At 48.6% G+C, this 26,911-nt stretch overlaps 2 protein-coding genes across 4 annotated transcripts in view; one reads left to right on the top strand and one right to left on the bottom strand.

Moving 5' to 3' along the window:
- LOC116740269 (myosin-16) overlaps positions 1-15,465 on the bottom strand; it is a 58,792-nt gene extending 43,327 nt beyond the window's left edge. Inside the window, exons 1-12 of the mRNA XM_032605728.1 lie at positions 15,256-15,465; positions 12,726-12,869; positions 9,968-10,124; positions 9,340-9,367; positions 8,906-9,002; positions 7,965-8,057; positions 6,957-7,020; positions 6,488-6,586; positions 5,278-5,381; positions 4,335-4,473; positions 3,197-3,465; positions 1,433-1,603 (exon numbers count right to left, since the gene is read on the bottom strand). Of these exons, the coding sequence (XP_032461619.1) occupies positions 1,433-1,603; positions 3,197-3,465; positions 4,335-4,473; positions 5,278-5,381; positions 6,488-6,586; positions 6,957-7,020; positions 7,965-8,057; positions 8,906-9,002; positions 9,340-9,367; positions 9,968-10,124; positions 12,726-12,869; positions 15,256-15,465 (1,575 nt within the window). The remainder of the gene's footprint in view (positions 1-1,432; positions 1,604-3,196; positions 3,466-4,334; positions 4,474-5,277; positions 5,382-6,487; positions 6,587-6,956; positions 7,021-7,964; positions 8,058-8,905; positions 9,003-9,339; positions 9,368-9,967; positions 10,125-12,725; positions 12,870-15,255) is intronic.
- The window catches only part of KPNA7 (karyopherin subunit alpha 7), a 69,159-nt gene continuing 45,660 nt past the window's right edge, over positions 3,413-26,911 (top strand). The window contains exons 1-7 of one of the 3 annotated variants that reach the window (XM_032605729.1): positions 3,413-3,488; positions 5,261-5,402; positions 7,734-7,869; positions 8,865-9,077; positions 17,507-17,554; positions 21,016-21,158; positions 24,405-24,504. The gene's annotated coding sequence lies outside the window, so the exon portion shown is untranslated. The remainder of the gene's footprint in view (positions 3,489-5,260; positions 5,403-7,733; positions 7,870-8,864; positions 9,078-17,506; positions 17,555-21,015; positions 21,159-24,404; positions 24,505-26,911) is intronic. The other 2 variants (XM_032605730.1, XM_032605731.1) reach the window with 2 other exon arrangements.

Below are 26,911 nucleotides of genomic sequence, written 5' to 3' on the forward strand. Positions count from 1 at the left end.
GCCAGGACGCAGAACTCTGGGCAGTGACCTCTGGGAATGGTCTAGTCTTCCATGGCCTTCGAATGCCACGACCTTTTAGACTTGAAAGAGGCTAGAATTCATCAGGTCCAAGAGAAGGGAAGACTGACATCAATGAGGGGGCTACATAGCTCCCCAAATGCTAATCCCACCCAAACAGTGGTGCCAGGCAGGCTTGGCTCTCAGAAAAATGGTGACATCATCAATGACACCTGTTTTCTCTTCTAAAGCAGACTCCTGGAAGAAAGCAACGCTTGATCCCAAAGCTCCAGCATGAGGGCATTTCAGGCTCTGTGACAGCTGGACAGGCAGGTATTTGTAGGTATTGCAGGACAGGCAGTCCACTGCCTGTTTTGGAGACTTTTCCAGGGAGGTAAGCCTGGCCCCTATTGAAGACCCCTGGCTGCCTGGATGATAGCTTCTCTATGACGGGCCTGAGGGTGAACCTCGGAGACAAGGTATGTTCTTTCTTTATTTTTTAACTTTTTACTTTGAAATAATTTCAGGCTTGCAAAAATGGTGCAAAGCATTCCTGTATATCCTTCATCCACCTTCTCCAAATGTTACCATAACCTCTGTACATAATGATGAAAACTAAGAAATCAAAGTCTGTTCGGACTTTGTTCAAATTTTGTCATCTGTCTTGTTAATGTCCTTTTTCTATCCCTTTTCTGCATTTAATCAAACAGTATACATTATTTTTTCTTTTCTTTTAAATTTTTTTAAAAGATTTATTTCATTGAAGTGTAGTTGATTTACAATTTTGTGTTGATTTCTGCTGTCCAGCAAAGTGATTCAGTTATACGTGTATATATATATATATATATATATATATATATATATATATATATACATTCTTTTTCATATTCTTTTCCATTATGGTTTATCACAAGATATTGAAGATAGTTCTCTGTGTTATACAGTAGGACCTTGTTGTTTATCCATTATATATATAATAATTTGCATTTGCTAATCCTATATATTCCTGAATGAGGCCATTTGTTAAAATATTCCCTATGGTGTGATTACAGGGGAGGCTATTAGATGGCCTTGGTTAAAACCCAACTCTGCCACTCATAGGATGGATGACCTTGGATAGGTGACTTCCTTTTTCTGTGCCTCAATGTGAAATGTTTATAATAAATTCTGTGAAATGGTTATAATAAATTCCTCCCCACCGTTGGTAGCTTGTGATGATCCAATGAGTGAAGGCATAAAACAGCCGAACTAACAGTGGCCATTGCAGTGACTGTTGTACCCATTTTGCAGAGAGGAAGCTTGAGGTCAGATAAACTGAGGTCATCTGCCATGTTGCTGACTCCCCCGAAACCACAGGCCCCAGTGAAATCCCTTCCTGAGATGTGCCCCAGAGTCCCGATCTCGCTCCAAGCCCCTCCTTTGAGAAGCGTGGTACCTTTTCCAGGAGGTCGATGCAGGCCTGCAGGTCAAGGCCAAAGTCGATGAAGACCCAGTCGATGCCCTCCTTCTTATACTCCTCCTGCTCCAGCACGAACATGTGGTGGTTGAAGAACTGCTGCAACTTCTCGTTGGTGAAATTAATGCACAGCTGTTCGAAGCTGTTGAACTGTGGCAGGAAGACAGAAAGAGGCGCATTAGCCCGGATGCAGACACAGTCTCTCCCCGGATTGAGAGCTGGTCCACAAGCAGAGCTAAAGCTTGCTGAGGGCCGACCAGTGTCTGGCATTTCCCCGGATGCACCCACCACCTGGTCAGTGCTCCCATCGGCCCTGCAAGAAGCCCTTCTCAGCTACCCTCCCCTGCAAAGGCACAGAGCCCGGGCCACCCACTGCTGCTGCCAGCACCCAAAACTCAGACTCTGGCCCCATGTGGTTAATGAACATCATTTTATTTCTAGAGATGGATCATTTGAGATGCTTTATGGGTTTGACCTCCTGTGTGCCTTTAGACAGTTCTCTCTCTCTCTGGTTTTTCTCATCCTCATCTGGAGGATGAAGCTGTTTGAGGGGTTTATAATCCTTTTTATTTTTTTTAAACCAGAGACTGCTTTCTCTGAATGAAACCCCCTGCTGAAGCCTCATATGAAAAACAGGTCAAAGGAGAGGTGCCATTGTCATCACAGAGCAACCTGCATGGAGCAAGTACGTGTGTCAGACCCTGACTAAGCTGCATCTGCTCAAAACCCTTACAAGACAAGAATGATGAGTGTCCTCATCAAAGATGGGGACACAGAGGCACACAGCTTGGAAGTGGAGGAGCTGGGATTCCAGCCCCATTTGTCTATTGCATCTGCCCTGCTGTTGACACAGGTGTCCTCCTCACTCCCTGGCCTCACCCTGCTGGCCATCAGCGGCTGCCCAGAAGTCCAGGCGGCGTGGTTTGGAAACTCTCTCTAAGGTTCTTTCCACCTATGGAATTAAATGATTCTACTGTAGACAGCAGCCACATTAGCCTTTTAGAGCCTGAGAGAAATTGGGCTAAATTATTTTTTTTTAACCCATCTGTGGCTAGTAGAAATCTTAGAATAATAGGACAGTGGAGCTGAAAAGGACCTTAGAGGTCATCTCTTCCAGCCTGCTCATTTTAGAGTTGAGACAACTGAGGCTCAGAGAGGGATCACCACTGTCCGAAGGCCACACAGCTAGTTGGTGGCCAACCCGAGTCCAGAGCTAGGTCTCCCGACTCCTAATCATGCTGCCTCCAATTACAAAGGTAAAATCTTCCTGACCCACGGCACTCGTCTTATGATGAGACCTGAGCCTCATTTTTGTGGGCAAGAGGTGGGAGCCACCAGTAGTGTGCTGATAAATCAGCTCTCCCTCTCAAAAAAAAAAGCCTGATTTGTAGTGTTGGCTGATCTCCATGGTGTAAATACACCTCGGACCTGTGTCAACAGGATGGCAACTGGTCACAGAGTTCTTGAAAATTCACCAGTCAGTTCTGGTGAGCCAGTACAGGCTGGATCCAGCCAGCACGGCGCTCATTCTATCTGTTATGTTCTCCCCGTTCTTTGTGACTTGGCACCGTACAAATGAAGATGGAACTTTCCAGAGGCCAGAAGCCAGAAGCCAAAGAGCCAGGAGCAGACTGAGATCGGCCGGCCCCAGGTCCAAGGAAACAAGAGAACCTTGGTGAAAAGTCACTTATCAAAGGAGGGTGGCCACCCCAAAGCAGAGACGGAATGCGAGGCCAGACACACCTCAAAGATCTCGAATCCGGCAATGTCCAGCACCCCGATGAAGAACTGCCTTTGCATCTTGGTGTCCAAGGTCTTGTTGATCCTGACCACCAGCCACTTGAACATCTTGTCATAGATGGCCTTGCCCAGGGCCCCGATGGAGTTCTGGCACTGTTCCATGTTCTGGCCCTTCTGCACAAACTCGTTGCCTACTTTGACCCGGGGCCTGGTGATGCCCTTCTGGAGCTCCCCAGAATTGAGACCCATGAGATGGGCGACTTTGTCGGCCACTGAGTAGGGATGGAAGGAGCAGGTGAGTGAAAGAAAGATGGTGCCCTGCCCCAGAGAACCCCAGCATTGTATCGTGTTTAGAGAAGGGGTTGGGGGAGGGGGAGGAGACCCCCATGTTGCCAACAAGAAAACAGAGGTCTGAAGCTGTGCCATAGATATACCGTGGAATACTATGCAGCCATAAAAAGAACAAAATTTTGGCATCTGCAGCAACGTGGCTGGACTTGGTGATCATTATGGTAGGTACAATAAGTCAGACAGATAAGGACACGTACTGTGTGATATCACTTACATGTGGAATCTAAAAAATACAACAAACTAGTGAATATCACCAAAAAGAAGCAGACTCACAGATATAGAGAACAAACTGGTGGCTACCAGTGGGGAGAGGGAAGCAGGGGAGGGGAAATATAGGGGTAGGGGAGTAAGAGGTACAAACTATTAGGTATAAAATAAGCTACCAGGGTATATTGTACAACACAGGGAGTGTAGCCAATATTTTATAATAACTATAAATGGAGGATAACCTGTCAAAATTGTGAATCACTATATTGTACACCTGTCACTTATATAATATTATACATCAACTATACATCAATTAAAGCAATTTAAGAATGAGGGAAGAAAAAAGAAACAGAGGTCTGATACGGTTTCCACACTTGCTCGAGGTGAAGGGGCAAAGCAATATAGAAGCCAAAATTATGTCTCCGACTCTGTCATGCCTTCCCAAGGATCTTGATGTCTGGATATCAAAGGAACATTCTCGGTTTACAGCGTGTCTCTGAAATGTGCAGGAAGCCCTAGAGAGCCCCGAGCCCCTACCCCCGCCGGCTGCTTCCTCCCTGCATGGCCCCCGCCCCACACCTACCCTCCGTGGTGTCCACTTCAGCCTGCTCCTCTCTGGGCTTCTGCTTGAACTTCATGTTGCCAAAGTGCATGATGCCCCCAGTCAGCTTATACACGCCGATCTTCTCCTCGGAGCTGAAGCCCAGCACGTCAAAGGCTACCTGCAAGGCCACAGGGAGAAGAAAGCCAAGAAACTCCTGGCTCCCTGTTCCACAGAGTGGAGGCCACCATGGGGTGGCACCTATGGGCTGCTGCGGCGCGCTGTGGACTCTGGAGGTCAGACACACCCTGACCAGAGAGAGAGAGGACTGTTTTCCTCCAAGGAGTCCAGACCAGATGCTCCATGAGATAGTCGTTGTATTTATTTAACCTCTCTGGCCTCAGTTTAGTCTTCTGCAAAATGGGTGGTGGTAGGTGATCATTAGGATAAACCAAAGTGATGTGTAAATGTTTAGTCCTGTGCTTGACACATAATAATAACCAGGAAGTAGTGTTATTCTTCCCATAATTATTATTGTTTAGGCTCCTAGCTAGGTACCAGGAGAAGGGGAAGGCAAAGGTGCATCAGGAATCAATTCGGCTGTCAGGGAGGAGAGAGTACACAATATTCCTAACAGAATTCTCAGGTGCTCCATGTCACAAAGGAGAGAGAGGGTGCCGTGGGAACTGGTGGGACTAGAGGGTCACATCTAGCTGGGCTGGGGAGGAGGAAAAGTCACTTGGAGTAGTTGGCCCCCTTAAGTCCCTATCGCATTCCAGTTCAACTCTGCAAAGAGAAGCTGCTTGCTACGACAGCCTTGGGAAAAATGCCAGCTGCAAACCCCAGAAATCTCCATGGGAGAATCCAGGCTGCTGCCTGGTGGCTCTGAGTGTCCCCCCCGATCCCCGACCCACCCAGTACTGGTGGCAGTGCCTGCAGGGCCCCAAAGTTTCCCTGTCTTTCCCCAGCCACGCTGAGTACTCACGTCTGTGACCTGCAGCTCCTCCCCGTCGTCCATGTTATCCACGGTGGTGACACCCTGGCTCACCCAGAAGTACTCCTTAGGGTTGGGGACCAGCAGCAGACTCTCTGCCAAGAGCAGGAAAGCAGGTTAGCAGCTTGGTGACACGTGGTTTTCTTCTTCTTCATTTTTAACCCATATCTCTACATGCCTCCCGTGTGCCAGGCATGGTGGTGTCATCATGGGGGTTACAGGGCTGAATACGACATGGTCCCTGCCCTCTGGGATCACCCAGAGTCAGGAGGGACTTGAACAGGGCATATGAAGAACTTTAGAGTGGCAAGAGGGTCTCTGGAACTTGGTTGTGCCCTTTGTCACTTGGCCCAGTACCTGGCACCTAGTAGGCAGCCAGTAGATATTTTTGGAATAAACGAGTGCATATCTTTCTCCTTTCTCTGTCCTGTAAAGAGCAGGTCGCACTCAAAGGCAGAAGTTAACAGGACAATTGCAGCAGGCAATAATAATCACTTGCATATAATATGCATGGGATGTTGTCACTTTTACAAAGAAATATGCTCACTTCTATTTTTCTTCAAATACGTGCCCCTCTTGGTCTATGTTTGTTTTTTCACTCTTGGAAGAGACATGGATGCAAGAAATGGGTGGGGGATGATACTCAATGCCTTAGTCTCTGGCTAGGTTAGGAGGTGTGTATGTGGAAGATTGAGTCTTCATCCCTCTCTGGACCTTAGATCCTGAGCAGGTCTGCCAGGGACAGTTGAGCAGGTTGTTGCTTGCACAAGGGCATCAAGCTGAGGGGGTGAGTGCAGTGTGCTTGCCAAGCTGTGTACTCAGTGGGCTACGTCCACTCAGAGGGGAGCCTGTTACATGCAGTCGTCCTGGGCTGACATCTCCGCTGCTGTCCGAGCAAGACGTGGGGGGTCTAAAGCCCTATATCCCAGGTCCATGTCTCAGCCATGAGTTGCAGGCATCTCAAGGCCCCATCTGTGAAATGGGCCAACAATAGTGTGAAGCCTCATAGTCTGTTGTGAAGATGGATGTGAGTAGAACTTTGAGAAACTTCCCAAAACCCCTTCACATAACTCTAAACTAAAGGGATTCATGTAGAACTGCAGGTATGACACCGAACCCTCCATACATGGGAATTCTTTCATTATTGAAAATAGAGGAAAAGCGAGTTAAGGGACAGTCAGACAGACATAAAGATCTTTACCGACAAGCTCAGGCTTCTTGTTAGAGAGAATCTGGTAGAAAATGTGGTAGCCCCTCTCAGCTGCTTGCTGTGAGATGACACGAGATTTCTCTAAGAGATCTGGAAAAGAATAAGACATGCCCATGAGTTCAGCCCATTCTCCTGGAGTTCAGGGCTCCATGAAAAGCAGGGCTCCCCTCCCCATAAATCCCAGTGCCATGGCCAGTCATGGGTCCACTCTTCTTCTGCCCCAGACCCACGGCCTGGGCGGGGGCCTGGCTCCTGATGGGGGGGAACTCGGGGCAGGGCCGGCCTCCTGGGTGTGGCAGGCTGTGTTCAGAAGGACCCCACACTTGAGTCCCTCTGCTGCTGTTTTGAAATTCTTAACACTTTTTGAACAAGGAGCCCCGCGCTTTCATTGTGTGCTGTACCCCACGCATTGTGTAGCTGGTCCCAGCCCCAAGAACCCTCCAAAAGCAGCCTGACTCACAGCTCTCGATGTCAGCTCCGGCCAGCTTGCCTGTAGTTCCGAAGTGGATCCGGATGAACTTTCCCTGAGCAGGGAGGAGAGGGGAGGGTCGTGAGGGAGCTCTAGACCAACCTACGACCCGGGTTTGGCTGCTCCGCCCCCCGAATTCTAAGGGCACTGCAGGAAGGTAACTGGGCCAGAGGCGGCTGTATGTGGAGTTGTGGGTTTCCCAATCGGATGGGCAGCTAAGGAGGGTGTTGGAGCTAAATCTAGGGTCTGGGGGTAGCCTGCGGCTTTGGGACCTTGTGGGGCAGACGAGTGCCCCACAGGAGGGGCTGGGGCCCCTTGGAGTTCGGCTTTGAGGTAGGAGTGGTGGGAATTTGACCAGCCACATATAGGGGGCGCTGTACCACGTCTCCTTATGGAGAGACACCACATCCCTCTCCCTGACCTTTGGCAGAACCAAGGACAAACTCTCCTGGAAATAGGACTCTCTGTATCTCCATCACCTTTTGCCCTCACCTCTACTCACCTGCCCCCACCTCCTCCTTGCCCAGCCCTGTTTCCCCAGGCAGTGAGAGGCCACAGCCAGAGATGGGGGTTCAGCAGGGAAAGGCGGGGCACTACAGAGCTCCTTCTATGACCCCAGCTCCCACCAGACCAGCTTCAGAATCCACCAGGGCCCCGGGGACAGCGCCTCTCCTACATCCCACTAGCCATGGTCCCCCTGGTCGGGGGCGGGACGTTGTCAGCTTCCAGCCACTGCAAATCTCTGGCTCTCCTGTTTTAATTTCTCAGCCCCTCCATCACTGTGTACCCACATCTCTGCATTCAAGCACCTGGATTTCAATACTGAACTGGACTCTAGTTGATATAGACCCTGACGGATAAAAATCTCTGGGAAGGAGATGCCATGACTTGACTCATCCCATTGGTAAGTTTCAATCAGCCCTGATTTCCTTCCTTGGAATGGGGTGATAATGCCTGTCCTGCCACCCCCAGGGCCACCACTGCCGCTGTCACACTTACGAAACGGGAGGAGTTGTTGTTTCTGGTGGTCTTGGCGTTCCCGAATGCCTCCAGCACAGGGTTTGCCTGGATGATTTGATCCTCCAGGGACCCCTGACCCAGAGAGAAACACAAGGTGGGGTGGCCTTTCGGCTGCTGCCTGGGGACCCAGGGCTTTCACATGACAGTGGTGTATGTGCCAGGAACCCAGGAGGGGCACAGCCTTGGGGAGGCAGGGAGAGCGGGACTAGAGGGGACCTGGGAGGAGGGCCACCGCCTAAGTAAGGACTGTCCCCCTGCAGACCCTGACATTGGAGGGCCCCTTCCAGATGAGAGGCTTTGACTCTTAGCTACTATTTCTTCCTTTTGCTCTTGGTGGAGAGATTCCTATGTGAACCTGAAAACCCTTCCTTGGGCATCCCTGGTCTTCCACCGAGGTCTTCCTTTCCTCTTTGTCAGCTTTTTTTTTGCGGTACGAGGGCCTCTCCCGTTGTGGAGCACAGGCTCTGGACCTGCAGGCTCAGCGGCCGTGGTTCACGGGCCCAGCCGCTCCGCGGCATGTGGGATCCTCCAGGACTGGGGCACGAACCCGTGTCCCCTGCATCGGCAGGCGGACTCGCAACCACTGCGCCACCAGGGAAGCCCCTTTTGTCAGCTTTTTACAGCTGCTGCTGGCCCAGCTAGTGCTCCCTGCGCTCTGGGGCTGCCAGGGCCTGCAGAAGCAGCTTAACCAGGAGCTGGCATTCCCCTTTCTACCCCGCTAAGCACAAGGGGCTCTAGCATTGGCACTTCTGGGAGCAGACGTGGCCTGGGGTATCAGAGTCCATCCAGTGGGTCAGATCTGGGACTGCAGCCACCTTCTCCCTATGGGTCCCCACCCAAGTCGCTTCCCTCTAAGCCTTCGTCTCCTCATCTGTAAAGCGGCCCTAACCCAGAGAGCAGCTGTGCCCAGTCGGCCCTACCTTCCCATCCGAGGACTGTTTGCCAGTTCCTCCGATGTTGGCAAAGTACTGGATGACCTTCTTCGTGTTCTCAGTCTTGCCTGCACCAGATTCTCCACTGCAGGTGGAAAACGAGAGCAGACGAGTGAAGGACAAAGAGGAGATTGCCCGCAGAGAAGCAACACGATGAAAGGTACGGGCTGGGCATCATCACATCTCACCCATCAGGGACAGACAGGGTAGGGCAGAAGGGGACTTGGGGACATGGAGGCCCCCACCCCCCCACACTCGGTTTAGCAGATGCAGCCTTAGTCGTCCCCGCTAAGCCCACTCGCTCTCTGCCTGCAGATTTCCATACAAAGTCCCGCCAATTAATTCTAAGAAGGCTTACTGACATGTGTAAGACACAAACCTAATTATTTGTCTATAGACTGAGAGGCAGGAGGGACACTTACGTGATTAGCATAGACTGATTTTCACGCTCTGTAGGGAGGGAACCGTCAACAGGACGATGTCATTAGAAAACACTTAGAAACTCGGCATTTGGCATCACCCTAACCACACCATCTGCATCTCCCTGCATCCCACCCGGCTTGAAGAATGGCTGCAGTGGCCCACAGACACCGAAGACCTAGGATCCCATGGGGTCTGAGGCTACACGCCTGCCTCTGCAGCCCACATCCTTGCAGAACGGGCCAAAAATTTACCAACCACTCTTTCTATAAGCACCGCCCCATGAAGCTGCCTAGTCGTAAGCAACATAAAGAGAAATAGTAATAAAAATCACATTGTACTGTATGGTGAAGATTGCACAGGGAATGGTTAAGGGTTGACTTGAGTTCTGGACATTATTTAGCTTGGCATCCCATGTTTTTGTGATGCTTAGATGAGATGGGGTGTGAGGTAGGGCAGATACTTAGCAAGTGCATTCACCGAGCAATATTTAAAAAAATCTTCAACGGGTGATGAGGGGGTCAGGGTTGGGATTGGGTAGCACATGGGTCTAATACACCTGGAGCCCCAATGGCAAAGGGACTTTTCTTGCCCTGCCATGACAGCCCCAGCGGACCCCATTGCACGCACCCATGAGCATGTCGTGGTAGGCGACGTCTGAAATGGAGAAGAGGTGGGGCGGCATCTCCGTACGCTTCTTGCCTCTGTACATGTTGGCCACACGGGCACCATAGATGGGCAGCCACCGGTAGGGGTTGACTGTCACGCAGAACAAGCCTGAGTAGGTCTGGCGGGAGAGAAGGAAGATGGTTAGCTGGCCCTCCCTCCTGATGCCCTCTTCCCTCCGTATCCTGGCCCATCACAGAGCATCCTGGCTGGATCATCCTGTCAACCTAGAGAAGTACAGTGATGTTCTCTCTGGGGGCAAAATCTATGTCTGAGTCTTTATTCAGTCAACAAAACCAGCCTTCTCTTTAATATATACCTCTTTCATTTTCTTTTGGCTTAATTATCTGAATCCATAACATAGTCATTTGTATGGATAAATAACGCAGCAAAAAGTCCCCCAGCTGCTCAGTGACCGCCCCCTCCTCCCACAGGGAAGCTCTGTGTTGGTTTCTAATACCCCTTTCCACGGTTTTTGATGCACATATACAAACAAATCCAGAGACACGTTCGTATCCCCTCACCTTGTTTTTAAAACAAGCAATAGTATTCTATGATACTGATTTATTTTTATTTTTTTAATTAAAAAGTTTTTTGAAGTATAGTTAATTTACAATGTTGTGTTAATTTCTGCTGTACAGCAAAGTGATCCATTATACATATATATCTATTCTTTTTCATATTCTTTTCCATTATGGTTTACCACAGGATATTGAATACAGTTCCCTGTGCTATACAGTAGGACCTTGTTGTTTATCCATCCTATGTATATTAATTTGCATCTGCTCATCCCAAACTCCCAATCCTTCCCTCCCCTCCCCCTCCCCCCCTTGGCAACCACAAGTCTGTTCTGTTTGTGAATCTGTTTCTGTTCCATAGGTATGTTCATTTGTGTCGTATTTTAGGTTCCACATATAAGTGATATATGATACTGTTTTATATCTTGCTTTTTCCACTTACTATATGGGGGAGATTTTCCATGAGAGTTCATGGAGTCCTCACTATGTGGACACAATCCAACTGGTGGACAACTGGGTTTGATCTACTCTTAAGAAGAGACACCACCTTCTCTTTTCACCCCATGGCAATTTTTAAAGGAAATCATCCCAGTTTTTAAAAATCAGAGAAACCAATGAGGTAGTGAAAGAAATTATTTGAGGGCAGGAAATGGCCAAATCCATGGGTCCCAAACTTCTCCTGCTGGACACTCACATTGACCTCTGGTGCCCCCTCTTTTCACGTAAACTTTAAAACTTTCCATTTTGGTCCAAGTGGGGATACCCGCCCCCAGTTTCTCCTTAGCAGAGCTGCAATATATTGCGTTTTTAAAGGGAACCTTATTAAATAGAAAGTGATCCAAAGAAAGGGGAGCAAAGAGAAGAAGAAGAGAACCCACGTAAAGACTTGAGAGGACCATGCACTGTGTCTTATCCTGGGACCCAGGCACTGAGTCACTCTTTCCCTCCAGCCCTGCCTGCAGGGTGGGGTGGGGCAGATAGTGGACCAGAAGCTAGTTCTGTCCCTGTTTGGGTCAGAATGTAAAAGAGAGGTCCCCCGCCACCCTTGCAGGAGGGACACGAGAGGGCAGCAGTCGGGACCTTGGAGCTGTCCTGCCTGCCCCAGTTTTTCAATCAGTGGTTCAACTGAGGCGTTTGGATTTGAGAGGAGACTCCTGCCCTGGTCCCTCAGGCCACACTCCACAGAGCCTGCAGCCCCTTAGCCCAAAGACATGATGTGGCCACCCACAGGAGCAAGGGCTCAGCTGCATGGGGGCCCTGAGTAAGCACCAGCCCTGAGCTTGGCCATTGAGCCCACACGGACATTCTCAGCCAAAGCTCCAGGCTCAGCCAGGGGCAGATGTGGCTCTTCCCAGGCTGAGGCTCAGTGACGCCCCACTGGCCTCCAGGGCTCCAGTGCAGTCCTCCAGCACTGCATGGGGCTATGGTGCTGCTGAGGGTCTGAATCTGGAACTAAAGTAGTATTGAGGAGGATAAGGCGGGGAAGCATGGGGCAGTCCTCTTGGCTGTCACCAAAGCCCAGAAGAGGAAATCCCCAGCGGCCTCTAACCTTGAAGTCAGGCTCCAGCTCACCTAGTCCTACCGGATAGCCTCTTTCCTTTTTAGTAAAGACATCTAGAGAGGCAAACACCAAAACTTCCTCATATCCCATTTTAAGTTTAGCCACCAGCACCTTCGGGAAGTCTTAGGATTTCCAAGATGGTCAGGGAGACTGATGGTAACCCGCTTTGCTTATCCTAGCACAGGGCTCAGTGTTCGTTGAATGAATGAATGGTTGGATGGAATTGGCTAGAAGGAAAGGAGAAAGGAGGGATGGAGGAAGGAAGGAAAGGGGAGATGAGTGGATGGACGGAGGGTGGAGGGACAGACAGGGAAGGACCTCTACTGAGGCCACATGAAGTCACTAGGGGGAAAATGATGTTTTGATTGGAGAGTTTGCAGGGGTGGGGTCAGGAGGAAGACTTCTAGATGACAGCCTCAGCAAAAGGTGTGTCAGCTGCCCATGGGGATCGTACCATCACTGAGATGCCAAAGCCTTGGGGTGGGAATTCTAACACATCAAAAGCGTGGTCCCTCTGCCCTCGTCCCAGACATAATGTGTATGGGTTGCTGGGGAGGGTAGAGTAGCTGCCCCCTCTCCATCAGGAGAGGGGCAGAAGATCTGCAGCCTCCCCTTCCTCCCCACGTCCAGCCCTGGCACTCACATAGATCCTCATGCTGATGTAGCGTTGACGTAGGTTGTCCAGGACGCTGGCCTCATTCAGGAAGGTCATGTTGGCCATGTCGCTGACTTGGTAGAATTTGGGTGGGTTCATCTGCTGGATATCATCCTTCTTCATGGTGAGCGTCTGGGGGGTCAAGACAGCAGCACATGCATTAAGACATAGTACTGTCACAGCCACAGTGGCATCGGGCACAGGGCACTACCCACTCTCTGGGGTCCTGCAAAAAGATGGAATCAGTGAGTCCACCTGCTGGTCCAGCTGTGTCTCATTGACTTGGGATGGGGAGGAACTTCCAAGGCCATATGAGCCCTAACTGCCTCCCCTCTGAAGTAGGGATGACAGTGGCTTCCTTGGCTGGTTGCTGGGAGGACTATATGAACTTAAGTGGCATCAAGTAAAAAGACCTTGAAGTTCCTCCCCTACATTCAGAGCACCTCCAACCTGTGTTTCTCTTCCAGCCAAGTCCATTCTGGTAGCTGATCAGAACTTGCTCACTGATCCCAGGGACCCTTTGCAGAGATATGACTCTTGGCTCTCTGCCTTGAGAATTAGTAGTGGTTTCTAAATAGCAGTGAACTTTCCCATTAAAAATAAAAAGACATTCCCCTGCTCCCACCAAACCACCTTGAAGTATAAAATTGAAAGCAAGCAAGCAAGCAAACAAGAACAAACAAACAAACAAAAAAGACAACAATGATGAGCAGTAGATGTTTTAAGGTGAAAATAATACAGCATTAAGAGTCTGGAGCTCCTGTGCACAGGCAGGCAAATCCCATCCCCGCTCTGCACCCCAATTTTTCCTCTGTAAATGAACACTCATGCCAGCTCTTAAATGGCAGTGTCTGGGTCCGAAGCTGAAGACATGTGATCCAGAAAACAAATATCTTTCAGCTGCCTGAAGCCTGAGATGTGAGACTTAAACACCTACTGGGATTTCTGGGACTTTTAATAATTTATGAGTCCAACAGGCAGATAATTTGAAATCTTGACAGTTCTGGAAAATCCACCCAGTAATGGTCACCACACCCCTAGTAAGTCAGGCTAGGTTTCATTCAGAGTCCATTTCTGGTAGTTGCTGATCTCTGGTCCTCGCCACAGGCAAACTCTTCTCTTACAGCCCCAGCAGAGAAATGGAAGCCTGTGCCTTTATTGCAGGAGCCAGACGAGCTGGTCTTTTCTGTCCCAAACCCGGCTGGATGGCCTGTCTACCGCAGATGCTCACAGAAGTTGTGTTGTCCTTAAATTGTACACAAACTGGGGCCTCTGGGGCTCCACTCTCATCATCCATCATTCCTGGCAACACTGCAGTGCCCTGCCTTTCTGAAAAGGATGTTTCTCCTGAGAGTTAAGCTTGACTTTCATGTTCAAACCCACTTTACCACAGCTATAGCCTCATCTCTCTGTGGCCACTCCCCTCAAAGGGAGGGGAGGCACACAGTAAAGCTTAGACATTGCAAGTTCTGATCATGGAATGTCTCTGTTCTTTTATTTGTGAAATTAACCAAGGATTGACTTCACACTCCCCGGATGCAGCCCAACCATGGAAGATGAGGTGGTGCAGTAGAGGGGTCATGGGCACTGGAGCCACATACAGCAAGCTTTGAATCTGAGTTCATCACTTTCTGTCTTTGTGACTGTAGGCAAATTACCTAAAATCTCTTTGATCCTCTGCAAAATAGGGTCCATACATCCTACTATATCAAGTTATTGAAAGCGTTAAGCAAAGGGTCTAGCGCCTCCCCAGGAGTCTGCCCCAGGGGAGGGGTTTCATGAACCAAAATTTCTATCCACTCTCTCAAAGTCACGCCTTGTAGCTGAACACTGTGGACCAGCAGAGAGTGGTGTGCTAGTAAACCAGCTGCATGGGAAAAAAAAGAAAAAATCCCTGATTTGTACCATTTGTCAATTCCACCATGGCTGACATCAGGCCGCCAAAGGTTTAACAACCAGTTGCAAAGCCCCCGAATGTTTAGTGTTAGATCCTTACAAGCCAGGGCAAGCCAGCCCCAGCACACCACCTCAATACAGCAAAGGGCTTGGTGCCACCATCTGTAGCTCATGACGCTGGAGAGCTCACTCAGGTTGGCCAGGGTGTCCCGGGGCCCTGTCTCGCATTCCTCATGCCATCACAGGCACATAGCGCCACTCCTGATGGGTGGGATGTTCCTTCTCATTCTTAGAAAATAGATTCCCCATGAAAGGGGAATTAAAGATAAGATAATTTGGGGCTTTAAAGATAAGTAACTCTCCTGATAATCTGTCTCACACATGCACTGTTTTAGAGCATACAAAGTACTTTCATGTCCTATCATGTTGGACTCTCTGTTGTAAGAGAGCCAAAGCTCAGAGAGGGAAAGTGTCCTGCTTAGGGCCCCACAGCTTGAGTCTGAACTTGAACCCAGCACAGGGGACTCGGAGGCATCTGCTCTTTTTGCCACCTTGCCTCTTGAGCCCGGGTGTCCACCACTCCTAAAGCTCAATTTCATCCTGGGGATTATTCCCCTCCCACCTGGTTGGTGATCGTCTTCACGGTGACCTGGTCGCCCTGTTCGGACTGGATCTCCCCAGAAATGAAGCCCTCCTTCTCATCCTTGACCCAGCAAGACCTCTTGATGTCATAGGGCTTGTTCATGGCTTCCATTCTCTCCTTTTCGGAAGGTGTCAGGAAGGGCATTGGGTCCACGTCATCCCCACATTCGCCTCTGGATGCACTGGGCATTGTGGCTTGGCTGAGGGAGGAGCGAGAAGGAACCACGGGCGGGAACCAGGACTTCCCTGGGTGCTGGAGGGGAAAGAGAGGATAGTTTGCCAAGACTGTTGTATGGCCTGGGGCAAATGCCTGGGAGAGACATGGGGCTGCTTCTCTCATGTCACTTTGAATGTCTTGCTGCTATTAGATCTTAGTAACCAAGAATAAGAAAGAAGCTGATAACTCCTCAGAGTTGTGTACCCCTAGCCACCACAAAACACTTCTGCATCTGTGGTCCCATATGCCCGTCACACTAAGGCTGTGAGGTAGGGATCAGGGAGTCCATTTTATGGCGGAGAAGACGAAGGCCAAGAGAGGTTAAAGCATGCACTTTTAACCATGAACTGGGACGAGAAAAGAATTACCACTTGGTTTTCATTTTCCCTTAAGGTCTGAGCAGAGGCCACAAGCCACCGTAGTACCAGCACTGCTGTGGCTTGTCCCCAACAGAAATCACAGCTATTCTCCTTTCATTGTAGCAGGCATCTCCAAATATGACTTACCCTCATCTCAACTTTGAAGTGATGGTCTTATGAGACCCTCGGTTAGAAGTTGTTATTTAAATCTACTAACAAAAAAGTACACTTTTAATTGCTATATCACAAACTGATTTTGTAATATTTTGATAACTGGATTTTAATACCATTGGCTTCCTTTGTGACCCTACGTAGTTTATTTTATGCATTTAAAAACTCCAATCTGAGCAGAGGTCCACAGGCTTTACCAGATGCTAAGCGAGTCCCTGGTGCAGAATAATTGCCCCCGGTTCAATGGTTACCTCTCTTAAGATGAGGCCAGCCTGGGGTCAAGGCTGGACCTCTTGGTTTCCAAATGCAGACAAACTAGGAAGGAGGGGGACTGGGGACTTTCAGTAGCAAAGAGAGAAGTCAGGGGCGTTGCAGTTTGTCTTGGGGGTGAAGAAACTTCTTGGAGGTTTGGGGAGGATGTGGTTCTGAGCCCCATTGTCAGCAGTGCTGTTCTCAAGCCAAGGGTACAGCCTCCACCTTTAAGTAACCCAGCTGGGGATGGAGCGTCTCACGACCTATACCTATACCTATACCTATACCAAGGTATCCTCTGGGGAGCTCCAGTGTTTCCTGCCAGCGGTCGTGGTGTTTCCAAAAGAGGCTGAGCCAGGACAGGCAAGCGATGGAGGCAAAGCCAGACACTTTCTCCTCTTCTCATCTCGCTGTGGGGTCCAGCTTAGAGTTCTGATTGGAGCCTGGGTTCCCCAACCCCAAAGCTGGTCCATTTTGCAGAAAATAAGAATGAGAGAAGGGGTATGGGTGGGGTGTGGGGGGGTAGGGGTTCTGTGCCTTCATGGGCCACTGACCTTTTTGTCCATCTGGTGATGTCTGTGGTCTCACTGGACAAAATTTTAAATTCAGGTAATAAACTGTATAAGATCACCAAGGAAACAAATGACATTGAAATGTAATTAACACAGTATTAAACATGCATGATACAGCACTAGGTGTGCTTCCTAACGGCAGGTCTAATAACCACTTTAGTTTTGAAGCAACCGTGAGAGTTAACAATCTTTTGACCTCTCTGCAACAATTGTAATATGATATGAAAATATCAGTGACTTCCGTTGCTGACAGTCACAGGTATTGCTAATACGACTGTGTTAAAAAGGGGAGGAAATGATACATTTCAGTTAAGGGTAGTGAACATCACGATGCAATTGTTTTACCACTGGAGACCCCCCAGCCCAGGGTAGGAACCCTACCTGATCCCTCCTGGGTCCCGTCTCTGGGGAGCACGGGGCTGGGAGTCCTTCGTTTCTGCTGGTAGCTTTGGACAGTATTTGTCCAGCATCCAGGGGACCAGGCTCTCACTCAGCTCTGCCACAAGTCACCGTGGGCAGCTCAGTGGTCTCGTTGTCCCCCACCCCCTTTCTGGAAGATATGACTGTGCGACATAAACTTCCTCTTGCCATTTGTCGTCCCTGATGACACCAAAACATTGCCTTTTTGTGGTCTCATTTTTGTGGTTCTGTTTGACATAGATGGAAGTCACCAGGGACATGAGACCAAAATCCACATGAAAAGAAAATGTGAGTATCAGCAAGGTCAGATTTTTAAAAATGCATTAGGCTTGTCATTAAAACAGAACAACTGCTCCTGTCTCAACACTGGTTCCTTTTTAATTGTCCTAGTGGGGGAGGAAGGGCCAGAAATTCTCCTTTGTTTATTCCAATTAGGCTGCTTGCTTTTTTTTTTTTTTTTTTTTTAATGGTGGTTTTGCCGTGAACCACAGGCTAAGGTGTGATGGCTGTTGCCCTGGCCTGGTGGCCTGGGGCACAGACCCCTGGGACCAGGCACTGCCTGAGGGCTGTGCAGGCCACTGACACTAGGTCCCACCCCTCTCAGTGGCCACCAGCCTCCTGCTCAATTGTGACCCCACCTTCCAGGGCACCCTGTATCCAAACCACTCCTGCCCCCTACCCCCGCCCCCAGACAACTGCTTTTCCAGGCATCTTTGATAACCAAGACCCATTTTTCAAAATCATGAACCAGAAAACATAGAAAAAATTCAGCTTGTGGAATGCAAAAGCTAAAAGGGTCCTCAGGGGGGAGAGATGCATTACAGAGTGTGGGAAGGGGGTGGTGGGGATTGAACCCAGCGTGACTCTAGCATCCCTTCAATCCCCTGGGGGGAGGTGGGTGGTGCAGTGAAGTGGGGTTGATCTGGGTTCAAATCCCGTCTCTCCGTGGAACGAGGCAGCTCTCTCCTGCCCCGTAGATCCAGATCCCTTGGAGCATTGAATGATATGCCCACTCTGCAGCCCCTCAAGAAATGCCCGCCCCCTAGTCCGCTTTGCAAATCTCTCATCATTACATCTCTTTTCCTCTGGAGGCTTCTCCACAGCACCCCCTCCCCGTTTCCCATCTCCCCCAGCATCCTCTATGGTACCTACCTGAGACCACACTGGAAGAGACTGGGTGCCCAGCAGAGGCTGGCCATTCCCTTTTATACCTGCCCAACAGGTCTGAGCCAGCAAAACTTAAAAAAGAAAAGAACCTCCCAGGTCTCCAGTGGCTCAGCTGGCCTCACCTTCCAGGGCTTGACTGAACACTCCCGGGTCCCTTAGGGGGGATCAGTGAATGCCTTGATTCTAGGACATTTGCTTTCCCCCCATTGCCCTCGTGGGGAAACTGATGACCTCAGCCCAGGGATGCAGGCTGTGGGCAGAAATAGAACAGCTGGCTAATGAGTTTTCCTCTTAAAGCTGTAACTGCACCATGGAGGAGGCTGATGATCAAGGAGTAAGGCCCTGGGTGGGCTTATCCGAAGCCTTGGGCATGGATAAGCCTGGATAACAATTGGTTGATGACTTTGTCCCTTTCACAAACTCAGGACAGAAATACGAACTTGGACTTCCCTCCCTTGATGATGGCTGTGGGCCCCCTCCAGCCCACCATGGCACCTTGGTGTGGTGCCAGAGCCCATGGGGCACCTTGGTGTGGTGGCAGCTTTGAGTTCTAAAGCCTTACCTCTAATTCTTGCGTGGTTTTCCATGCATTTCATGGCCTTGAGCAAGTCCCTGTCCTCTCTGGTCTTGTCTTTCCCATCTATAAAATGGGATGGATGGATTCTAAGAGTCCTTTGTGCCCTTCTCAAGCTTGGAGATGGCCTCTGGGGGACTTTCTTCCTGGCATCTGCCATCACCCCATCTCCACCCCCAGGTCCCTAATTCACTATTTTTTTAATTGATAAAAAAGTAACTTAAAATTAACCATTTTAAGTGAATAACTCAGTGGCATTTAGTATATTCACAATGTCATGTGACTGCCTACCACCTCTATCTAGTTCCAAAACATTTTCATCAGCTCAAAAGGAAACCTACAACCCATGAAACAGTTTCTCCCCCAGCCCTTGGCAATCACCAATCTGCTCTTTGTCTTTATAGTTTTACCTCTTCTAGGGGTTTCATATGAATAGAATCATAACAATATATGACCTTTTGTGCCTGACTTCTTTCATTTAGCATGGTTTCAAAGTTAATCCACATTGTAACATGTATCAGCACTTCATTCCTTTTGATGGCCAAATGATCGTCCTTTGTATGGATGGACCATAGTTTCTTTATCCGTTCATCCATTGATGGACATTTGGGTTGTTCCCACCTTTTGACTATTGTGAATTGTGCTTCTGTGAACATATATTTGTTTTCAGTTCTTTTGGGTATTTACCTAGGAATGGAATTGCTGGGCCATTTGGTAATTCTCTGTTTAGTTCTTTGAGGAATCACCAAACTGTTTCCACAGCGGCTGAATCATTTCACATTCTCACCAGCAATTCACAAGTGTTCAAATTTCTCCATATCCTCACCAACACTTGTTATTTTCCTTTTTTAAAAATACTATGGGTGGGGCTTCGCTGGTGGCGCAGTGGTTGAGAGTCCGCCTGCCAATGCGGGGGACGTGGGTTCGTGCCCTGGTCCGGGAAGATCCCACTTGCCGCGGAGTGGCTGGCCCCGTGAGCCATGGCCGCTGAGCCTGTGCGTCCAGAGCCTGTGCTCCGCAATGGGAGAGGCCACAACAGTGAGAGGCCGGCGTACCGCAAACAAACAAACAAACAAACAAAAAACCTATGGGTGTCCTAGTGGGTGGGAAGTGGTATCTCATTATGGTTTTTATTTAGATTCCCCTGATGACTGATGATGTTGACCATCTTTTCATGTGCTTGTTGGTGATTTGCATATCTTTGGAAAAATGTCAAGTCCTTTGCCCATTTTTAAATTGGGTTGTTTGTCTTTCTGTTCTTGAGCTGTAAGAGTTCTTTATATATTTTACATACTGGGCCCTTATCAAATATGTGATTTGCAAATATTTTCTCCCATTCTGTGGGCTTTTTCAATTTCTTGCTAAGTCCTTTAATGCACAAAAGTTAATTATTTTTTTTAGTTTTATTTTTTTAATTTATTTTTAAAATTTTATTGATGTATATTTGATTTACAATGTTGTGTTAATTTCTGCTGTCCAGCAAAGTGACTCAGTTATACATATATATATATATATATATATATTCTTTTTCATATTCTTTTCCATTATGGTTTATCACAGGTTATTGAATATAGTTCACTGTGCTATAGAATAGGACCTTGTTGTTTATCCATCCTGTACATACAAGTTTGCATCTGTTAATCCCAAACTCCCAATCCTTCCCTCCCCACATCCCCAAAAGTTAATTTTAATGAAGTCCAATTTATTTTTTATTTTGCCACCTGTGCTTTTGGTGTCATATGTAAGAAACCACTGCCAAATTCAAAGTCATGAAGGTTTGCCCCCGTGTTTTCTTCTAAGAGTTGTATGGTTTTAGCTTTTATGTTTAGGTTTGATGCCTCAATTCACTCTTAAAGGGAAAAGGAACCCATCTGAGTACAGAGCTGATTTCACTTTTTGTCTCTCTGGGTTGGGGCCCAGGAAGCAGCTACTTTAAACCCAAAGAATCTTTTATTTAGTATATAGTAATGTTCTGCAGATGTCTTCTATTATCATCTGATCCCTACAGCATGTTATGGTATTCTGAAAACCGGAATCTGGCAATGAAGAATCATATTGATAAGCAGTGATGACATTGACCTTTAGCAGCACCTGCTTCACGCCTGAGGATGAACCTCACTTCTCCCATGTGGGACCTCAGTTTCCCCAAAGGTAAAATCAGATTTTGACTGAGATGCCTTCATTCAAGCATGGCTGTCCGCGATGCTGCCGAGGCACCATTCCCGCCCCTTGCTGCTCTCCAGAGTCTGATCCCCTGACAGGGTTGTTTTTCATCTCTTCAGCAGCAGGACTTTTTTTTTTTTTTTAACATCTTTATTGGAGTATAATTGCTTTACAATGGTGTGTTAGTTTCTGCTTTATAACAAAGTTAATCAGTTATACATATACATATGTTCCCTTATCTCTTCCCTCTTGCGTCTCCCTCCCTCCCACCCTCCCTATCCCACCCCTCTAGGTGGTCACAAAGCACCGATCTGATCTCCCTGTGTTATGCGGCTGCTTCCCACTAGCTATCTATTTTACGTTTGGTAGTGTATATATGTCCATGCCATTCTCTTGTTTTGTCCCAGCTTACCCTTCCCCCTCCCCATATCCTCAAGTCCATGCTGTAGTAGGTCTGTGTCTTTATTCCCGTCTTACCCCTAGGTTCTTCATGACCTTTCTTTTTTTTTTCTTAGATTCCATATATATGTGTTGGCATGCGATATTTGTTTTTCTCTTTCTGACTTACTTCACTCTGTATGACAGACTCTAGGTCCATCCACCTCACTACAAATAACTCAATTTCGTTTCTTTTTATGGCTGAGTAATATTCCATTGTATATATGTGCCACATCATCTTTATCCATTCATCTGTTGATGGACACTTAGGTTGCTTCCATGTCCTGGCTATTGTAAATAGAGCTGCATACGACCCAGCAATCCCACCACTGGGCATATACCCTGAGAAAACCATAATTCAAAAAGAGTCATGTACCAAAATGTTCATTGCAGCAGCAGGACTCTTAAAGGGCAGACCTTTGTGCAGAAGTCTGGTTTGTGCAGGATAAAAGTGGAGCTTTTCTGGGTAGAGCAGGGGAGGAGGCCTCCCCACCTCCACCCTCCCTGGGGCCTTTGAGGACGGCACCCAGCCAGCCAGGAGAGGCAATGGGGGGAGCCCTCCCCTGGCAGTGGTGGCCTAGAGTCCATCCTTGGAATGCAGTGCCCCACCCAAAGCCCAGGGTCCTTCTAGCTTCTTCCCGTGATGATCTTGATGACCATCATCGTCTGGCTAACGAGCAGTGAGAGTGGCAGTGAGAACTGGGACCCGGCCCTGCCGTGATTCTGGGAAGGCATGTTCCCTAACAGGAGGTTTTCAGCCCGGGCCCCAGCGGGAAAGAGCCCATTCCAGTGGGGTCACTGTGTAGAGTGTGATGAAGAGACTCTTGACTAATTGGGGCAACCTTAGGGGAAACCAATGGAGGGTGGTGAGGTACCCTCCCTACCCCTAGAGAGGTGACCGCAAAGCCACCACACCCCAGATATGGCTGTAGGAAAGGCGTGGCCCTTAGGAGCTGGCACAGCTACTGCCCAACCAGACCCAGCAGCAGAGTGGGGACCTGGGGAGGCAGCGGGGAGCAGAGGGGAAGGCCAGCCTCCTGGGACACGGAACAGGGTGGTGAAGGATTGCAAATAGATCTGGAGCAAATGTAGGACATCCAGCACCTGTCTCTTGGTTTGAGCTTCTCACGGCGGAGTTTTTAATGGTCAGCATTCCAGAAAGTTCCATCTCAGTAGTGTGCTTGGGGAAGGCCCTTGAAGTAACTGTCAGGTGACTGCTACCTCCCAAGAGTAGGTGAGCGTATGCATTGTTCTCTGCCTTTAAAAATACACTAAGAGGGACTTCCCTGGTGGTGCAGTGGTTACAACTCCGTGCTCCCAATGCAGGGGGCCCGGGTTTGATCCCTGGTGAACTAGATCCCACACGCATGCCACAACTAAGGGAGCCCATGTGCCACAACTAAGGAGCCCACGTGCTACAACTAAGGAGCCCACCTGCTTCAACTAAGACCCAGTGCAACCAAATACATTTTTTTTTTTTTTTTCGGTACGTGGGCCTCTTACTGTTGTGGGCTCTCCTGTTGCGGAGAACAGGCTCCGGACGTGCAGGCTCAGCGGCCATGGCTCACAGGCCCAGCGGCTCCGCGGCATGTGGGATCTTCCCAGACCAGGACACGAACCTGTGTCCCCTGCATCGGCAGGTGGACTCTCAAACACTGTGCCACCAGGGAAGCCCTGAATAAATATTTTTTAAAAGATACACTAAGAATCACATTGGACTTGGAGTCATCTAGCCCCTAAAGATACCAGCGGGAAGTCTAGTGATGTCTTTCTATAGAAGGCAAGCTGACCTGAATCCCCTCGGGTGAAAAATTCCCTGGAGTCATGGGTTGGTGTTGGTTCAACCACGAAAACAAAGGCCTCCCTTGTCCATGAGCTCATTTTGATCCTTCCAACAACCCAGGCAGGTGCATAGGGCAGATGAGTAATGACCTACTTTTAGCAGATGAGAAAACAGAGGCTCAGAGTGGTGAAGCAATTTGCCAGAAGACACACAGCAAGTCAGTGTCTGAGAAATGACTTTGTTTTTCTTCCTAGCACTTAACTCACTCTCCAAACAATGCATTATAGATCTACTGGATGATTTTGGGGGTCTTGCCTCATAGAACATAAGCAAGGTGAGGGCAGGGGCTTGGTCTCTTTACAGAGAGGCACTAGAGTGTGGTGGTCAAGAACTTGGACTCAGAAACCAAATTCTCTGGGTTTGCCCCTTATGAGCTCTCTGTGCCTCAATTTTCTCATCTTGAAAATGGGGAAAGTGGTACCTACCAAATAGGCTTGTTATGAGAATTAAATGAGCTCATACAAGTGCCTGACATCTATTAGATGGTCGATAAATATTCGCTGAATGAATGAAAGCCTGAACCATGTATGGGAAACAATGACACCAAGTGCAGTACTCTGTTCGGGGGGTTGTCCAGATGGAAGTTGTTCTTGTCATCTACATCCAGAAACCCCTGGACTTAGCATACACAGAGGGCTGGGCCCTTCCCCCAAGCAGCCGGCTTAGGAAATAGGCTTGATAGTCCTTATGTGTCAATCTCTCCCCCCATCCCCCTTCTTTCCTTTCCCCAGTCCTTTGAGGTCTGTGCCAGGTTCTTTGCTACCCTAGCAAAGACACACAGTTAACTAGACTCTCTCTCTGCCTCCGAGCAGTTTGCTCTGTTGACTCTGTGCCTCTGGTGGGGAAACACTGTGCTGAGTGCTATAGCGGGAGAAGGGCTGGGGAGGGTAGATGAGATTGGGAGATAAAGGCGGGGGAGTAGCGCCATGTTCAATCCTTCTGTTCTTTTACAGCCTGAGGACCACACCCCCAACCCTGGCAGTGCCCCTGGAGGGCCCCCCAGTGCCAGGACCAGGGCCCAGCACCTCGGATGGAACAGAGTTCTCACTCAAGGTAAGTCAAAGTAAATGGGACCCCCGTTCAGATCCGCAGTCAGGAAGCCAAAGCTGTAGATTCCCTGCCGTGTGCTAGGCCCTGGGCAGGAGCCAGCTGCTCCTGGGACAACGCCCCGCCTTCCTGTGAAGCAAAGCGCCAGCTCTGGAAGACCCACAGGGTGGGCTTTCCCAGCCTACGCGTGCCACTGCTGTTGGACATTCAGTGGTCACCCCCTCCACACGTTTACTGTACACTCCAAGGGGCCTCCTGCTTATGAAGCTGGTCTGTCCATCCATGATGGTGGGAGTTTGTGGGTGGGTGTGGTCTTCTCTCCTTGTTTAAAAAGAGAAGTGTGCCCTTGTCCAATTGGATACAAAGTGTTGGCTTCTAGAACATTCTTAGAATGCAGAGACCTCCCAAGTGGAAAGAGTTCCATGACTTTGAGTCTCAGTTTTGACCTTGAGTAAGTCTTTTAACCTCCATGAGCCTCCCAGTTCTTCACTATTAAATGGGAAAAATAATAATAACAACAGGACTTCCCTGGTGACGCAGTGGTTAAGAATCCGCCTGCCAATGCAGGGGACACGGGTTCGAGCCCTGGTCCTGGAAGATCCCACATGCCGCGGAGCAACTAAGCCCGTACGTCACAACTACTGAGCCTGCGCTCTAGAGCCCGCGAGCCACAACTACTGAAGCCCACGTGCCTAGAGCCTGTGCTCTGCAACAAGAGAAGCCACCACAATGAGAAGCCCATGCACTGCAACGAAGAGTAGCCCCCACTCGCAGCAACTGGAGAAAGCCAGTATGCAGCTACAAAGACCCAATGCAGCCAAAAAATAAATAAAAATTTTTAAAATTAATTTAAAAAAAGAATAATTATTATTAAAATAATATAATAGTAATAACAACAACTACTAACTTCACAGAACTGATGAAATGATCAAATGGATTGTGGACTCGAAAATGCTTTTTTAAAATTTGTAACTAATCATCGTTAATGCAGTATATTGAGCATCTTTTCACATACTTATCTTCCACCTACGTATCTTCTTTGGTGAGGTGTCTGTTCAGATCTTTTGCTCATTTTTTTTTAAAATCAGGTAGTTTGTTTTCTTATTATTGAATTTTGAGAGCTCTTTATATATTCTAGACACAAGGCCATTGTTGGATATGTGCTATGAAATTATTTTCTCCTGTGGCTCGTCTTTAAATTGTGTTTAAGTGGTGATACGCTGCCTACATGTTAAGGATCTCCCCACGTGACTCAGAATGGAGACCCCAAGAAATTCCCCCTTCATCCACCTCTGCTTATCTCTGGGGAGCTTCCCTGCAGCATGTTGGGCTCCTCTGAGCAAGGTCAGGTGTTGGAGCCGTGAGCTCTGAGAACTTGGCTCAGGGCTGGGGCTGGGGTGGGGGGGGTGGCGTGAGGACAGAGTTGGAATATATTTATCATGCCTGGTAATCCACAGCCGGTTTCTGCAGGTGTCGGCAGAGTCGTCGGCAGCCCGATCCCCACTCTCTCATGGGAGCGTCTCATTGCTGCCTCTCTCATCGTCCCAGCTTCACATTCCACACAGTTTGGATGTATAGGCTGGACACATGCCTCTACGGTATCCAGGTTCTGGAACCCTCCGATCTGAGGAAGGTCAGCTGAGTCAAGCCTGAGGCTTCTGGCCCCAACTTCCCACCTTGGGCCTGGAGCAGCCCCTCACCAGGCACTGCCCACCCAGGCTCCCATCTCAGCTCCTCAGGGGAACCTCTTTAGAAGCCCAAATGCCGTTATTCTGTCCTCTCCTCCTCCTTTTTTCTCTTCTCTTTCTCCTTCCCTCCTTCAGGCATCTCTGAGTTAGCTTTGCATAGAAGGGAGCAGAAGGGGAAATTCTGCAGGAGATTGCTATTGGGATGGTCAAACTGTGAGGATGAAAAGTTGGAAACAACCTAAATGTCCATCCATAGGGGATTAGTTCATAATCTAATGAATTATGAACTAAAATAAAGTGAAATAAAGGCACAATGGGTATTTTTTAAACTGATGATGCAAATTCATATTTACTGGCATGGAACAAGGCTCACAGCAGACTGTTGGGTTTTTTTGTTTTGTTTTGTTTCTTAAGAAAGGTTATAGAACAGCTTGAGCCCCTTTTTGCAAAATGGCAGCTGTGTAAACAGAGGCACCAAGAGCTTACCTGAAAGGATCCTCAGCCAGGTGGTCAGACCCATTAGCTCTGGGCGGCAGAATTTCAGGTGATTTTTGTTAAATCTTCTTTAAATTTATCAGTGTTGCCTAAAGTTTCTCTCAATGAGAAGGACTGTTTTTAGGATCTGAAATTATTTTTTAGCATCAAAAAGGTAACAAATGCCTGTCAGAGATATCTCAAGATCCTCCCTTCGGTTTTTTGCCCCAGGGTGGTGGTTGGAGGGTACT

This window comes from Phocoena sinus, chromosome 15 (assembly GCF_008692025.1).
Source record: "Phocoena sinus isolate mPhoSin1 chromosome 15, mPhoSin1.pri, whole genome shotgun sequence".
Taxonomy (NCBI): Eukaryota; Metazoa; Chordata; class Mammalia; order Artiodactyla; family Phocoenidae; genus Phocoena; species Phocoena sinus.